Below are 17636 nucleotides of genomic sequence, written 5' to 3' on the forward strand. Positions count from 1 at the left end.
TCCACATCTTCTGATCTTGCACTATTTCTTTGAGTTTTTCTATGCTCTGATTGGTGTCACTTTGATAGTGTCCAACCACTGTGTTCTTTGATCGCCTGGTTTCCTTTTACCACTAACTCTTCCAAACATAATTGCTTTCTCCAGTGAATTCCCCCGCATCTCATGAATGGCATGACATTCTTATTGCAGGAAATGAGATAGTGTGGCCAGAGACAAGAGAAGGGCAAAGTTGAGAAATGGATGAATCTGTAGTCTGGTGATCCCAAACTTTCATCTGTAGTTAAAGGCTTCAGGTAATAACAGACAATGGGATGATCTCTTCCTGAGATGAGAAGAAGTGTTGACAATCTATAAACAATATTATGTTATAAATTAGATGTTTGCATAGTCTGATTTAAAAGACGAAAACTTCCTGAGTCTCCCCACTCCCACTATCAACTGCATTATAGTATAATGTTCTACTCACTCTCCTATGGCTTTGTTATGGGTGGCTGAATCCAGGGATGACCAACTTTTTTACCCAGGCTAATATATTTTGCATTTCTTTATTTCAGCTGCCAAGGATGACAGAGAAGGGATGCTACTAACACAGTGAGTTCACTAGTGTGTGTGTGGTTTGAAGTTTCACATTTAAAAGAAACGAGTTTGATTTTTTAATGATAAAAATACCATTAATTTTTTTTTATAAATGGTAAAAATTACTATATTTTCTTTATTTGTAAAAATTACTGTACCATGGATAATTGCCATTGTGATGCTGGGTTTTGGATTATTCAGGGTGTTCCCAAAATAGGGTATGGATTCTTCTTGCTTATTCCAGTTGTATTTCAGAATGGATCTTCCCTGAAATAAATGTAACCTTTCCATTTAGAAGATTACAACATGGAATTGTTGGGCTGCTGATATGCTGTAGGCAGGCCTTGGATGGAAACAATATAGATTACATACAGTATCTGATTTCAGTGTGACCATGTATTTTTCCATTTTAAATTCAGACCTATAAGCAAAAAGTTTCCTTCAGCCTACCTTTCATAACACACATCAAAATTATTGTCACATGTACAAGTGGAAATATTTTAATTAAGAGAACTGAAGACATGATGATAAGAACTAGTACCAATCTCTGCTTTAGAACATTATTTAAACAGCATTTACTTACTTTACTGATAAAATAAGTTTACATGAGATAAATTTCTACATGTTTTTGAGAAACATGTAAATATGATCCATTGATAAGGACTCCCATATGACTTTGTGGAATATGTTCATGAAAAAAATGCCCCGACTCAGGGTATAAAAGAAAGGAACCTAGCATAGCCATTTTTACCCAGTGTTCCAGGTCCTTGCAGGAGCTAAAAAATTCAAGTTAGCAACTGCCTTTGGGAAAAGAGGACCATGAAGTGGCTAATTCTGGCTCTAGTATGCCTTCACCTCAGTGAGGCTATTATCAAGTGAGTATAGCATAATTATATAATAGCTTCAATTGCCTTTCAGCTTCAGTAGCTGTCTTAATAAAAAATCTGTTTCAGTTTCTCTCTCTCTCTCTCTCTCCTAATTGTTTTCTTTCTTAAATGATGTCTGCTTACTTAGCTCCAAAAAAGGTTTGGATTTGTGGAAGTCTCTGGGGACAGTAGGCATGACACTTGATGTACCTGCCTTTGAAGACCATCTGATGGGAAACTCATGGACTTTCTTCAGCAGTGGGTTGGCCACTGCTGGACTAAATGAGTCAGGGGTTTGATCCAGCATTTATTATATTTATGCTCTTAAGCTCATTGCATTTCTGTATTAGATGGATGTCCTTTTTCTAAAATATTCAGAAATTTTAATGCCTTTTGGGCATAGTTTCTAGAACAATATATGCTTTTACACTTTTTATGCCTTTGGGTAGGCGATCTTGCTGTACATTACTTTTATTTTTTCATAGCATTTTTGCTGAAGGACGGCATCCCCAAATTCAGAAGCGTCTATGCTGAAGAATTACTTGATTCACTTTATGTTTTGGCTCAAAACTAGACAATTAGGTAGCATTTTCTTAGTGATGTAGGACTACAGCTAAAGATGTATACACTAGGATAAGTCATTACAACTCCTAGGAGACCCTCAGATGCATTGTTAAAATTAGGTGTAACCACCATTCTGTGCAGCTTTTATGATAAAAAAACACCTCTGTTTCCTATGTGGATATTTTCAGGATGATGTAATACATTTTTTGTGTTGCATTAGGCAGATAATTCAGAAAACAGAATAACAGAGTTGGAAGGAACTTTGGAGGTCTTCTAGTCCAACCCCCTGCTTAGGCAGGAAACCCTACACCACTTCAGACAAATTCATCCCATTCCATCTTCTCTCTGCAAAAATAGTGAATGAGATTCTTTTTCTTTTTTTTTTTGCATTTAGTTAACTGGAATTATGCAGGTACAGCCTCGGCTTCCAGCACTTGATAACAATAGCACACTTATATACTGCTTCACAGTACTTTATAGCCCTCTCTAAGTGGTTTACAGAGTCAGCATATTGCCCCCAATAATCTGGGTCCTCATTTTACCAACCTCAGAAAGATGAAAGACTGAGTCCACCTTGAGCCTGGTGAGATTCGATCTACCAAACTGCAGGCAGCTGGCAGTCAGCAGAAGTAGCCTGCAGTACTGCATTCAAACCACTGTGCCACTGCAGCTCCTTGATAAAATAGACAACATTAGATAACATCTTGTTATTATTCAAATTTGTAACCCTGTTGTAGAACAGTAGAGTTGAAAGGGGGACATTGGAGTTCTTCAGTTTGATTTCCTGCTCAATGAAAAAAAGATTTAACCCCCGAAAGAATGAAACAGAAATTAGCATTACTAATTAAGTGATATTGAGTTCAGTCCAGGTAAACTCTTAGACCACCTACAAAATCTCAATGAAAAAACCTCAATGTGGGAAGTGTCTAGAGCTGCCAGTTTGATTCTCTGCTTAACTGCTTACCTCACACAGAATCCCCTTAAAAAGATTCAAGTCCATAAGGCAAGTGATGGAGGAAAAAGGTGTCGATGGACCACTCCTACACAAGTATTATGATCCAGCCAGCAAATATATCAATAACTTTGCCATTGGTGAGGAGCCCCTTGCTAACTACATGGATGTGAGTATCTGGTTAGTTAAAAGCAAACAATCACAATTATGTCAAGATGAAAACTAGACAGGAAGAGTTTACATTAGTTGAGAAAATCATACATCCAATTGCAATTGTGTTATAATTTGGAAATCTGGATAACTAACATCAAACACAGTTACATGTACCCAATTAACCATGAAGCAGGTATGAAAACCTAATTAAATTGTAAGTATACTTATGTGGCTATACAGTACCTACTTTAAAAACAACTTACAAATCAATTGAAATTCTAAAGCCATATTTCTAAAATTTTTATTTCTTCTTTATTTTTGCCTATATATATTTCTAAAATATATTGAACAATATGTTTTAAGTGTGTACAGAATGTTCTGTTGGATGTGTTAAGTCCTTACATTATCAACATTCAAGTGTGGAAGCCCTGAATGATGACCATGTTTTCCTTTTTATAGCTGACCTATTATGGAGAGATCAGTATTGGAACTCCACCCCAGAACTTCATGGTTCTCTTTGACACTGGGTCATCCAATCTCTGGGTGTCATCAGTGTATTGCCAGAGTCCGCCTTGCGGTGAGTTTTCTTTCTCGTTCATTTAAGAATAAAAAATACATATTTTTGTTTGTCCTTCACACCTATTTTATGCTGTTATTTAAACCTGGTTTTGTTATTGATTCAAAAGTAAAACCTTCTCTCCCCGTCTCTCATTTCTATTACCAGAAAACCATCCATTATTTAATCCCAATCAGTCTTCTAGTTATTCCAGCAATGGACAAACTTTTTCTATACAGTATGGAAGTGGTAGTCTCACTGGGGTCTTTGGCTATGATACTGTAACAGTAAGTAGCAGTTCTCTCCAAGTGGAACGTATTTGTTTGACTTGATATTCCTAGCACAAGGCAATATTATTATTATACAATGGACAGTATTGGTTTGGTCAGTGACTAAAATCAAAAGGTTTATGATAGTTAGTAATGAGCTGAATCTTGAAAACATTCAAGCCTGCAAATACTTAAATCTCATAGACGTAGAAAGAGATTGGGGCATTTTCACTGGTCTCACCTTCTGGTGAAGTTTCATGGGGTTTACCTAATGTCATTATATGTCGCCAAGGCTTTGATGGATGAAGAAGGGAGACCTGCTAGCTGGTTGATATGGATGGCACAAAGGGAACATCAAAAGCACCTTCCAATCCTTTCCAAAGATCAGTGGATAGAGGCCTGGGCAACACAACACCTTCACTGTTGTGAGAGGGGAAGATTCTAGGAGCTGGTGATGGTACAGAGTAGGAATTCAATCAGTGTTAGCGCCCTGCTCTGAGATCCTCAAATAAGTTGCCTTCTCTGTTTTCCACATCCAAGTATCTATTTTGGTGCTCCAACTCCTTGTGAACACCCTTCTCATGACATTAGCTCTTCCAGTTGATTGCATATATATGAGTTGAACATTTGAAAATATAAGAAAGCTTCAATGAGGGTTCTCTTGTTGAATCTATCCATTTATATCAAAAAGGCTAACATTTTGAAAATCTTTTTAATATATTTCATGATCAACTGACCATGATGTTAGGACAGGTTTCCCATCCTCTAATACTCTGCCTAGTGAATTATTCCTCTATTACAACAAAATAGATTAGCTATCCATAGTTTCAATTTTCTGAACTTTTGTTAGGCTATTGTGCCGTATATTTTTCCTATCTTCTGACTTGTCCTGTTCCTTTGTAGATCCAAGGCATCTCTATTACCAATCAAGAATTTGGCCTAAGTGAAACTGAGCCTGGCAGTGCTTTTCTGTATGCGAAATTTGATGGCATCCTGGGTTTGGCTTATCCCTCCCTTTCTTCTGGTGGTGCCACCACTGTAATGCAGGGAATGATCCAGGAGAATCTGATTGATGCTCCTGTTTTCAGCTTTTACCTGAGTCAGTGAGTATGGAGTCTTTTCTACCTTCCTTTTTTTAATTTGGCTGTTTCAGTTTACTACAATTATTGTTTCTCAATTGTCGTCTATACCTTGTATACAACTTACAATCTATGTCAACAAGAATTATGGAGAACATTTCTATGGTTGGAATTTTGAGATGGACAACTTAGATCGCAGGGCCTTTTTGACCTTTGGTTTCTCACATTACATATCTGTTTTAGAAAGCTATCCAGTGAAAGTTTCTGTAAAATACTTACAGTAGATTCTCTTTGGATTACAGATTTCAGATGCAAGAAAGCACTTCTTCACATTAATTTAAAAGGCAGACAGAGAGAGGGACGTTTTTGAAAATAACAACTTTACATTGCTACGTAGTACCAATACTAGGTAGGACTGAGGTAGAATGATTGTTCTAAAAACATCCTATCAGTTTATGGCAGGATAGAGATTTGAACACAGACCCTTTTGATAGTGATTACTAAAGTCTCAGCTGCTCTAAAGTATTACTGAGTTCTAGCCATGAAATGTTGCTCATGCCTTTCTTTTATAATTATAAGAAAAATAGTCCTCCAGTTGCTTGATACATTTTTTCCTATTAAAATAGATTCTATTTTGACTATATTATTCTCAGGGTGCTTTAGGATTTCTTTAAAGTTTTAAAAATGGTTCTTGAAATTACTGGCATAAGATAGAGAGTACTATTTTTTACCTTATCATATTTGTCCTTTACTCTGTGCACCTTCTGATTTGCCAGATGATCTCACAGGACTCTTTAGCACTTTTCAGGATGGACACAGAGAAAGGAAAAGCCCTATTATCTGTCATCCTGGACAATAGATTTAAGGTATCAGAATCAGATCCCAGATTAGTATTTTGAAACGTTTCCTAACTATAAGAGCAGTTTGATAGTTAACCAAATACCCAGGAAGGTGCTGGGCTCCTCTTCAACAGATTTGTTATAGAAGATCATAGTGAGTGACTATTCACGACTGGTTTAAACCAATGTTTTTCCACACTTGGCAACTTTAAGGTGGGTGACTTCAGTTTCCAGCATGCTAGCTGAGGAATTCTGGGAAGTCTATCCAACAAAAATGGCCAAGTTTGAAAAAAACCTGGTTTAAACTGAATTCTATTCCAGATAGTGAGAATGGATTACTTAAATGGCCTCTTCTATTTCTGGAGTTGCATAATACTGTCCCTTAACACTAGGCAGCCCTTCAAGGAGGGTATTATTTCACAATGAAAAGGCCCTCACACACAGGTCCTTCAGTCAACTAAAAAGGAAACATTGGTATAAACCAGCAATATATCTTAATAAGATTGTCCTTCTGACTTTCTCCATTGATCTTTTTAGGCAGCCAAGCGTTCAGGATGGTGGTTCACTTGTATTCGGAGGAGTCGATTCCAGTCTCTACTCTGGTCAGATTAACTGGAGTCCAGTCACCCAAGAAGAGTATTGGCAAATTGCGATTGATGGGTAAGGCTGTTTTCAGTAGTAATATTTACCAAAGAGCCTGATGGAAAACCAACAGAAATTTAAGTCTTAGATGAGGAATAATCCCTTGGAGATGGGATTTTGAAATCTCTACATCAAAGGATACCTGTGGGGCCCCAGAACCACTCAGAAAGTTGCAACTGGTAGTTTTTAATAGGACAGAAGGCAAAAGTATTAAATGGAGAGGTATCCAATTGAATGTAATAGCAACACTCCTCCACTCCTCTGCTTGCAACAAAATACCTTATGCCATCAGACTTGAAATTCTGGGCTTAGAAAACTTAGAACTATGCCGCCTTCGGTATGACCTAAGCGTAGCTCATAAAATTATCTGCTACAATGTCCTACCTGTCAAGACTACTTCAGCTTTAACCACAACAATACAAGAGCACATAATAGATACAAACTTAAAGTGAACTGCTCCAAACTCGATTGCAGAAAATATGACTTCAGCAACAGAGTGGTCAATGCCTGGAATGCACTACCTGACTCTGTGGTTTCATCCCAAAACCCCCAAAATTTTAATCTAAGACTGTCTACTGTTGACCTCACCCCATTCCTAAGAGGTCTGTAAGGGATGTGCATAAGAGGACCAGCGTGCCTACCTCCCTGTCCTAATGTTTCCTCTATTTGTATCTATTTTATGTATTCAATTCATGCTTATACTTATATATATTATCTAATACGTACTTGACAAAATAAATAAATAAAAATAAAATAAAATAAATAATAAATAATAGCACTTAGACTTATATACCATTTTACAATGCTTTACAACCCCCTCTAAGCGGTTTACAGAGTCAGCATATTGCCCCCAACAATTTGGGTCCTCATTTTTACTCACCTTGGAAGGATGGAAGGCTGAGTCAACCTTGAGCCTGGTGAGATTTGAACTGCCAAATTGCAGTCAGCTGGCAGTCAGCAGAAGAGTCTCTGGCTTCCTACACCAAGGCAACTCTGATTGTACTAGTAGCAGCTGGTCAGCAGTCGTCAATTATGTACTCTACAAATATGCCTTTCCAGTTTGCTTTTATTTCTGGGACAATAACCTTTTTTTTCCTCTTTGGAAACAAAAAACAAACAAACCCATGACTTTGGTGGTGCAGTGGCAAAACCAGGGCAAGAAAACAATCTGATTTTATATGGAAATAACCACAGCTGCTCCCGTTTTGGTGATGCCACTGAATTTCTGTTGACTAAGTGTGGAAGAACAATATAACAGCAAGTATCTCTGGACTTTCTTTCTCTAGATTCCTGGTCAACAACCAGGAAACCAATTGGTGTAGCCAGGGGTGCCAGGCGATTGTGGATACCGGAACATCCCTACTCACTGTTCCTGGGCAATTCTTTGGAAACCTGATGCAGAGCATTGGAGCTCAGCAAAGCAACAATGGCCAGGTAGGGGAAAGCTGCTATATGCAGGGACAGGGAATATTGAGTATAACTGGCAATCCTAAATATCAGCAAGAGACCTAGGATGCTCTTATTCTGGGTATGAAAATATATCCCAAATGAATCCAATATAAGATGATGGAAAAAGTGACTCCCTTAATACTCATTTCAATTACCCAGGCAATGGGAATTGTGAGGTGGGGTGGGATGAGGGAGGTTGCCAGAAAATGTACAGCTATCTGGCAAGACCTACCTTACCGTAGTTGCTAGTTCTTAGTTTAGCTTTTGTCAAACCAAATCAGACAAGATGCTAATGGAAGTTCAACTCCCATCCATCTGCCAGTATAGGGAAGAGTTGGCTTTTTTCTTAAGAAGGCTAAAGCAAGAAATAGAGTTTTCCCTTCTAATGCATCTTGATATTGAATTAAGCAAGTGTGCTTGTAAAGGAAAGTAATTCAAAATAAGAAGGGGAGCAGGATGCTGTGTAAACTTACTTACTTATTTACTGTCTGGTTTATCCCATAGAATATTGTACTTACGGTTTTTCTACATTTTCTCTATATCTCCTTTCCTATTCTATAGTATGTGGTTAACTGCAATAACATTGAGTACATGCCGACCATCACATTTGCCATCAATGGAGTTTATTACCCCCTGAGTCCATCTGCCTATACCCTTCCGGTAGGTCATTCTCTTCAAGAGCTCTTTTCATGTTGGTCTTAGGTATCTGAAATTACCTTGTATCAGTCATTTACAACTGCTCTATAGAAAGGCATAGCACAGCTGGATTTCTTCATGACATTTCATTCTCTTCGCTGTCCCATGGAAAAGCAGAGAGCATGACTTTGAGATGCCCTCATGGGAAAGCTGAAGAAAGGAGCTAAAAAGGTTGGCAAGATACTACGGTATATAAAAAAGATATGGGAAACCAGAAGGTGCAGTATTGTGTAAAGTAGGGTGCCATTAAGAAAATAAATATTTGAGAGGCTTGGGTAATTGAAGCCAACGATTTGTCTCCTGGTGGTCCATGTATTGAAATTTAGATCACACTTTTCTTGTAGGGAATTGAGTAATTATGAACTGAGCAGGCCTAAAAATGTATTCTTTAAGATGCAGTTGCATAATAGTGGATAGTTTTGTGGTTAAAAATCTAGACAGTTATATGTGATTTACAACTGTAGAGAGTTTGAATACTGAAAGTTGAACTTTGCTTTCTCAGGTTAACTGTCTCAGGTTATTTCTGATATTTTGCCTTAGCCCAAAAGTTTTAATGCAGTCTATGTCTTTTCCTCAACAGTATAATGGTAACTATTGCGAGATTGCCATCATGCCTACTTATCTGCCATCCCAGAATGGGCAACCTCTGTGGATCCTTGGTGATGTCTTCCTCAGGCCCTACTACTCCGTGTACGACTTGGGCAACAACCGGATTGGCTTTGCAGCAGCAGCATAAACATATCCAACAGTCTTGTGCAGGGTTTTTCATCTGCAAAAATCTTCCACTAAAAGTGATAATAAATCAAAGTTGATTTCTTCCCCAAAGTAACTGGAAGCAAATAAAGAATGATTATGCAAATGACAGTCTTATGTGTGAAGTTTTACTTGGCCAACTGTGAGAGCATGGTACAGGAGAGATGGTTGGAAGAAACATGGCATCTCAATGTTTCCTTTGAACAACAGAATTCCTCTATTTATTTATTTTTTAAAACTATCCCTATTCCAGGAGTTAAAGAAAGACTATATAATATTTTCTTAATATTTCTTCTTACATCATCTTATAATTACGCTCTTTGTGTAGTTGCCTTGAATAGACATAACTGCAACCAAAGAGTTCCTTTTTAAATATAGAAATAAAATTAAATATGGGTCTTAATTACTCCTTTAAATTCAATAAGAAAGAAGGAAAACCTAAAGGGTAGCTTTCTGTGGGGATCAAATCTGGAGAGTACATACTGAACATAGACCAAGACAAGCATCAGCATGTCATCAATTTTGCTGGAAAATAATGGTTTACTTTATTGATCTATCATTTTAAGAAGATGACCATACATTGTGGTTTTCATGCAACCCTTTTCACATCCTTTTATACATCACACGTCCACTCATTGCTGCTATGAAAGAATACAATGATAGATAGATTATAATACTGAGAGAGTATGAGCCACGGTGGCACAGTGGTTACAGTGCAGTACTGCAGGCTACTTCTGCTGCCTGCCAGCTGCCTGCAATTTGACAGTTCAAATCTCACCAGGCTCAAGGTTGACTCAGCCTTTCCTCCTTCCAAGGTGGGTAAAATGAGGACCCAGATTGTTGGGGGCAATAGGCTGACTCTGTAAACCACTTAGAGAGGGCTGTAAAGCACTATGAAGAGGTATATAAGTCTAAATGTTATTGCTATTGCTATTCCACATCAACACCTTTTCATGAGTACTCAGTTAAGTAGGATCATCTCTAAAATGCTCAAGATGTACATAATGAGAAGGAATATCTCCTCTTTCGCAGAAACCTCAGTAAACTTAATTTAGTTTCTGTCCATTTAATGCAGTTCACTGAGAGTTAGAAGAAAAATAGTAAGCAATTGTCTGAATATATAGATGTATGACTGATAAACTCCATATGATTTATTACTCAGAGTATAGTGGGAAGAAAACAAATGGAAGAATTAGAAGACTTTTAAGACTAACTTTATAAAAATGAAAAACATGACCAGAGGTGACTTGTAAAGTTTAAAAAGATGCTGATGTAGTGTTGCCTTTTCTCTTCTATTTGAAGCTATCTTTAGGCATATTTATTTATTTATTTTATTTATTTGTTTTAATTTGTATATCGCCCTTCTCCAATAGGACTCAGGGCGGTGAACAGCCAAAATAAAAACAAAACATACAAAATTTAAAAACAGTTTAAAATAATTAAATATTTTTGGCCGCAATTTAAAACAAACCCAATTTAAAATCAATTAAAATTTAGCCCATTTTATTTATTTGATAAATTTATTTGCTGCCTATCTCGCTGCAGGGCTACGCTAGGTAGTTTACAACAGTACAAACAAAGAAATGAAAAGAAGTGTAAGGCTAACAGTAGCAAAAAAATGAAACAATAAAATAAACAACGAAAACACAGTAATATGAGATTAAAAAATGGGAGGGGGAAAGTAGGGAATGCAGGGGAGGAGAGGTGGGTTTGCTATCAATCTGGGATCCTGGGGAGGTTAAACGCAACCACATGTTTATTGGACCCGTGCCCCTCCTGGCTGGTACTGGCCACCCGGGAGGTAACACGAGGCTGGCTCCAGAGGATTATAAATGCTTCTTTGAGAGAGGGTTTCTTGCCTCCTGCCTTGAAAGAGGTGGTGGTGAGGCCCCTCCTCAAGAAGCCTTCTCTGGACCCGGCCGTTTTGGCAAACTACCGTCCGGTCTCCAACCTTCGCTTTGTGAGAAGGTTGTGGAGAGTGTGGTTGCGCGACAGCTCCCACAGTACCTGGATGAAACCGTCTATCTAGATCCGTGCCAGTCCGGCTTCAGGCCTGGGTACAGCACGGAGACGGCATTGGTCGCATTGGTGGATGATCTCTGGAGGGCTCGGGACAGGGGTTGTTCCTCTGTTCTGGTCCTGTTAGACCTCTCAGCGGCTTTTGATACCATCGACCATGGTATCATGCTGCGCCGGCTGGAAGGATTGAGGTTGGGAGGCACCGTGTTGCGGTGGTTCTCCTCCTATCTCTCTGACCAGTCGCAGTCTGTGTTGGGAGGGGGGCAGAGGTCGACCTCGAGGTGCCTTGCTTGCAGGGTGCCACAAGGGTCGGTCCTCTCACCGCTCCTGTTCAACATTTATGTGAAGCCGCTGGGTGAGATCATCCGTGGTTTTGGGGTGTGATGCCATCTGTACGCTTATGACACTCAGCTATACATCTCCACCCCAGACCACCCCAATGATGCCCTCGAAGTGATGTCCCAGTGTCTGGAGGCCGTGCGGGTCTGGATGGGGAGGAACAGGCTTCAACTCAACCCTTCCAAGACCGAGTGGCTGTGGATACCGGCGTCCCGATATAGACAGCTGGTGCCATCGCTGGCTATTGGGGGCAAGTCACTGACCCCCACAGAGGGGGCTCGCAACTTGGGTGTCCTCCTGGACACATGCCTGTCTTTAGAAGAGCACATGACGGCTGTGGCCAGGGGGGCTTTTTATCAGGTTCGCCTGATACGCCAGTTGCGCCCCTTTCTGGATCGGGACTCTTTGTGCATGGTCACTCATGCCCTGGTCACGTCACGCCTGGACTACTGCAATGCTCTCTACATGGGGCTCCCCTTGAGGAACACCCGGAGGCTCCAGCTGGTGCAGAATGCGGCCACACGGGTGATTATGGGAGCGAGGTGGCGCTCCCAAGTAACACCTCTCCTGAGCGAGCTGCATTGGCTCCCAGTGGTCTTCCGGGTGTGCTTTAAGATGTTGGTTCTCATCTTTAAAGCGCTCCATGGCTTAGGGCCAGGATATTTGCGAGACCGCCTGCTGCTACCGATAACCTCCCACCGGCCAATATGCTCTCACAGAGAGGGCCTCCTCAGGGTGCCGTCGGTCAGGCAATGTCGGCAGGCGGCCCCTAGGGGGAGAGCCTTCTCTGTGGGGGCACCCGCCCTGTGGAACGAGCTGCCTCCTGGAATACGATTGATCCCGGACCTCCGGACCTTCCGTAAAGCCCTGAAGACGTTTTTATTTCACCAAGCCGGCCTAGCCTAAATGGTTTTTAATTGGGATTTTAAATTTTATGGATTTGGGGGTTTTAAATTGGGAAGCTAATGATTTAATTCTTTTTTAATTATCTTAACTTTTGTATTTGTATGTTTTTTAATTTTGGCTGTTCACCGCCCTGAGTCCCCTCTGGGAGAAGGGCGGTATATAAATTAAATAAATAAATAAATAAATAAATAAATAAATAAATAAATAAATAAATAAATCAATAAATCAATAAATCAATAAATCAATCTATTAGCCACTTCCAGTGTGGTATTCCCTCATTGGATTCCCAGGCCATTTGGCAGAGACAGGCCTTCAACCTCTTGGGGAAGGATAGGAGGATGGGGACAAATCTCACCCTGGGAGGTACCATGTTCAAGAAGGTGGGTGTTAAGGCACAGAAGTCTCTTCTGGATCCCAACTATCAGAATTCTTTGACTGACAGGATCCAAAGCAGGCCATATGATGTAGAGATGCACACTGGTGGTTATGGTCTTGAATAATCTGAGTATAGCTTTCCTGTCTAGCTGCTTCATAGTCCCTTGCTATCATTTTCAGGCTCTTTGTCCTAATGTGAAAGAGGAGAAAGAATAGAATAGAATAGAATAGAATAGAATAGAATAGAATAGAATAGAATAGAATAGAATAGAATAGAATAGAATAGAATAGAATAGAATAGAATAGAATAGAATTTTTTTTTGGCCAAGTGTGATTGGACACACATGGAATTTGTCTTGGTGCATATGCTCTCAGTATACATAAAAGAAAAGATATATTCATCAAGAATCATAAGGTACAACACTTAATGATAGTCATAGGGTTCAAATAAGCAATCAGGAAACAATATCAATATAAATCGTAAGGATACAAGTAACAAAGTTACAGTCATGCAGTCATAAGTGGAAGGAGATGGGTGGTGGGAACGATGAGATGATTAATAGTAGTGCAGACTTAGTAAATAGTTTGACAGTGTTGAGGGAATTATTTGTTTAGCGGAGTGATTGCGTTCAGGAAAAAACTATTCTTGTGTCTAGTTGTTATGATGTGCAGTGCTCTATACCGTCATTTTGAGGGTAGGAGTTGAAACAGTTTATGTCCAGGATGCGAGGGGTCTGTAAATATTTTCACAGCTCTCTTTTTGACTCGTGCAGTATGCAGGTCCTCAATGGAAGGCAGGTTGGTAGCAGTTGTTTTTCCTGCAGTTCTAATTATCCTCTGAAGTCTGTGTCTCTCTTGTTCGGTTGCAGAACCAAACCAGACAGTTGTAGAGGTGCAGATGACAGATTCAATGTTTCCTCTGTAGAACTGTAGAACTGTATCAGCAGCGCTTGGGCAGTTTGAGTTTTCTGAGTTGGCGCAAAGGGATTATAATCTGTGGGCTTGATTATTTTGGTAAGCCTCTCTGTCACATCTTTCCTCTTTGCATGTTAGAGTCAATATACCTCCCTTGGTAGATTGTCTGATGTCCAAATTTTTGATTCTGTTCCTCTGAAAAGTGAGTCACCTGTGAGTGACATGCTGCCATCAGTCTACCTATGTGGGGTTCATTTTTCCTGGTAGTTGTTTGTTCTTTACTATATTCAGTTTGGACACAGACTTCTGCCTTTACTGGGAGTTCTTCATTTTCTCGGTTGACTCTCAGAGTAGTTAGACTTTTCTCTAGACCCTTCATTTTTCTTCCAATATTCTAATTAGTTTATATTTGGTGCAGGTATTTTGGGTTCTCTATGAACATATAGTCAAGGCTACGGTTTTCCCTGTTGCAATGTATGGCTGTGAAAGATGGACCATAAGAAAGGCTGAGCGCCAAAGAATTGAGGCCTTTGAACTATGGTACTGGAGAAAACTCCTGAGAGTCCCTTGGACGGCAAGGGGATCAAACCGGTCAGTCCTAGAGGAGATCAACCCTGACTGCTCTTTTGAAGGCCAGATCCTGAAGATGAAACTCAAATACTTTGGCCACCTAATGAGAAAGAAGGACTCACTGGAGAAGAGCCTAATGCTGGGAAAGATTGAGGGCAAGAGAAGAATGGGATGACATAGAATGAGGTGGCTGGATGGAGTCACTGAAGCAGTAGGCGTGAGCTTAAATGGACTCCAGAGGATGGTAGAGGACAGGAAAGCCTGGAGGAACATTGTCCATGGGGTCGCGATGGGTCGGACACGACTTGGCAACTAACAACAATAACAACAATGAACATACATATATGGCACATTGAAAATCGAAAAGGTTGCTGTTGCAATCGATTAAAAACCAAAATTAAAAACATACAGTATGTACAATAAAGTTGCTTAACTTAGTGAGTTAAAAATATACAGATGGTAGTATACAAAAGTTTTCCTGGATACCTAATGCATCTTATTGCAATTGATAAGGGAATTACTATCATAGTAAATTATAACATTATAATTTACCCGATTCCCAAGGTTACTGGGATATCAAACAGGTTCCTGACATGCCTAGCTGATAACTTTTGTCATCCAAAAGATATAGTAAGTTTTTAGATTTAAAAAAAAAATAGCACAGTACATTAAGAACCATCTTTTTATTTTAAAAAAAAAGCCTCAGATGCAGAACTTCGTCATTTCAGCATTTTAAGGAGCAAATTTAATATTTTGACATTTGGATTTTAAACATATTCACATTTAAATGGGATTTTTTAGTTCAATGGCCCATCCAGTTGGGCCCACAACTCCAAGATACAGTGGAAATTGTGGAAATGTGGAAATTGCATGCACTTTCTTTCTTTCCCTCCCATTTGAGCCTTTCCCCCAGGTTCTGCAGGGCAGAACTGCCAATAAATAACAACCTTGACCCAGCTACAAATAGAAGGAGAGTCAAACAGAAAAGTTCAGAAGCAAAAAAAAAAAAAAAGAAAAAAAAAAGAAAGAAAGAAAAGAAAGAAAGAAAGAAAAGGGGGCAGAAGGAACTGACCTCCAGAGAAAGTAGTGGGGAAAAGAACTATTTCAAAAGGAGGAGGATCGCCACCTGATGGCCATTAAATGTAACAACAGAGAAGAACAAATAGAATCCCAGAGAGAGAGATAAGAAAAAGGACATGATGTGTAAGAAGAAATCGCTGATGTATACTAGATAGTAATAGAGAACTATGTTGTAAAGTGTAGATACAGTTCCTCAAAGTGGTCAATATTAACTCCCAATGGCTTAGTGGGACTATCTTATTATTTGTTGCGCTATTATTTAAAGTAATATTTATTACATTATTAAAATGTAATAAATATGATTTTTGTGATTTAGGAAATAAATGAACTTATTAATTAGTTGTTGAACTCACCAAAGATAATGACTACTGCAGCTTCAATCACAACAATACACAAGCACACAACAGATACAAACTTAAAGTGAACCGCTCCAAACTCGATTGCAGAAAATATGACTTCAGGAACAGAGTGGTCAATGCCTGGAATGCACTACCTGACTCTGTGGTTTCATCCCAAAACCCCCAAAATTTTAACCTAAGACTGTCTACTGTTGACCTCACCCAGTGGTGGGTTTCAAGTTTTTTTTACTACCGGTTCTGTGGCTTGGTGGGTGTGGCAGGGGAAAGATACTGTAAAATCTCCATTCCGTCCCCCCTCCAGAGGGAAGGTTATTGCAAAATCCCCATTTCCTCCTGAACAGCTGGGACTTGGGAGGCAGAGAATAGATGGGGGCGGGGCCAGTCAGAATTTTTACTACCGGTTCTCCAAACTACTCAAAGTTTTCACTACCGGTTCTCCAGAACTGGTCAGAACCTGCTGAAACCCACATCTGACCTCACCCCGTTCCTAAGGGGCATGCATAAGAGCACCAGTGTGCCTACTGTCCCTATTCTAATGTTTCCTCTATTCGTATCTATTTTATGTATTCAATTTATGCTTATACTTATATATTAATATTAGAATTAAAATTAGAATTTTTTATTGGCCAAGTGTGAAGGAATTTGTCTTGGTGCATATGCTATCATATAGTGATATATTACTTAGTACATATATTACCTAATACGTTCTTGACAAATAAAATAAAATAAATAAAAAATCTCATTCATGAGATAAGATTTTCCAAGTCACAGTGTCCAGATGTGTTAAACAACAGTTCCCATCTTTCCGAATCAGCCACTGGTTGTTAGTTTTCAGAAAAATGAATTGAATAACCGTTGCATGCATTCAGAGATTGACGTCACTGGAACACCTTTTCTGTTTTCATTATAGCAGTGATGGGTTTTTTTTTTCCCTATGACACTCCAATTGAACTATTGTTTCTGTCTCTGATATTATATGAATAGTCAGATTGACAGACTGGTAACACAGGATATCAAAGATGGATTTAATTTCCATAATACAATTTGTTCTATTTAAAAATGATGTGTTCCTGGCAGGGGTGAAATCTAAATTTTTTTGCTACCGGTTCTGTGGGCGTGGCTTAATTAGTGGGTGTGGCTTGGTGGTAAGGTGACTGGGAGGGCGTGGCTTGGTGGTAAGGTGGCCGTGGCCAAGTCACTTCTTTGTCCTTTTTTAACCTACAAAACACAACACAACAGAACTGGCTCACCCACAATATAAAAGCAGCTGTGCTAGACCCAAAATGGCCCCTGCAACAAGCAGGAACCTCACATAGCCATAAAAAGCCTAATAAAACAACTTTCACATTTTACACACACACAACACAACACAACAGGCTCACCCACAATGTAAAAGCAGCTGTGCTAGACCCAAAATGGCCCCTGCAACAAGCAGAAACTTCACACAGCCACAAAAAGCCCAAAAAACCAACTTTCACACTTTACACACACAAAATTCCACATACAGCTTTGTGAGATTTTGTGTGTTTGTGTAGTTAGAGTGAAACACTACAGAAACACACTAAATCTCAGAAAGCTGCACAAATATTATTTTATTTTAATTTATTTTTATTTTTATATAAAAGCAGCTAAATTTAAAACTTCCTAAACTTTAAATGGCTAGGTCTAAAAAAAGAACA

The 17636-nt window shown here is 39.2% G+C and overlaps 1 protein-coding gene across 1 annotated transcript; it reads left to right on the forward strand.

Moving 5' to 3' along the window:
* Positions 1 to 437: 437 nt before the first annotated feature.
* Positions 438 to 9449, forward strand: LOC117658649 (gastricsin-like). The gene is made up of 9 exons (XM_060687357.2): positions 438 to 591; positions 2980 to 3127; positions 3571 to 3688; positions 3836 to 3954; positions 4840 to 5039; positions 6392 to 6514; positions 7783 to 7930; positions 8507 to 8605; positions 9222 to 9449. The coding sequence occupies exons 1-9, from the start codon at positions 578 to 580 to the stop codon at positions 9375 to 9377; spliced, it is 1125 nt and encodes a 374-aa protein (XP_060543340.2). The 5' UTR covers positions 438 to 577; the 3' UTR covers positions 9378 to 9449.
* The last annotated feature ends 8187 nt before the right edge of the window (positions 9450 to 17636 follow it).

This window comes from Pantherophis guttatus, chromosome 3 (assembly GCF_059756535.1).
Source record: "Pantherophis guttatus breed Tessera chromosome 3, ASM5975653v1, whole genome shotgun sequence".
NCBI lineage: Eukaryota > Metazoa > Chordata > Lepidosauria > Squamata > Colubridae > Pantherophis > Pantherophis guttatus.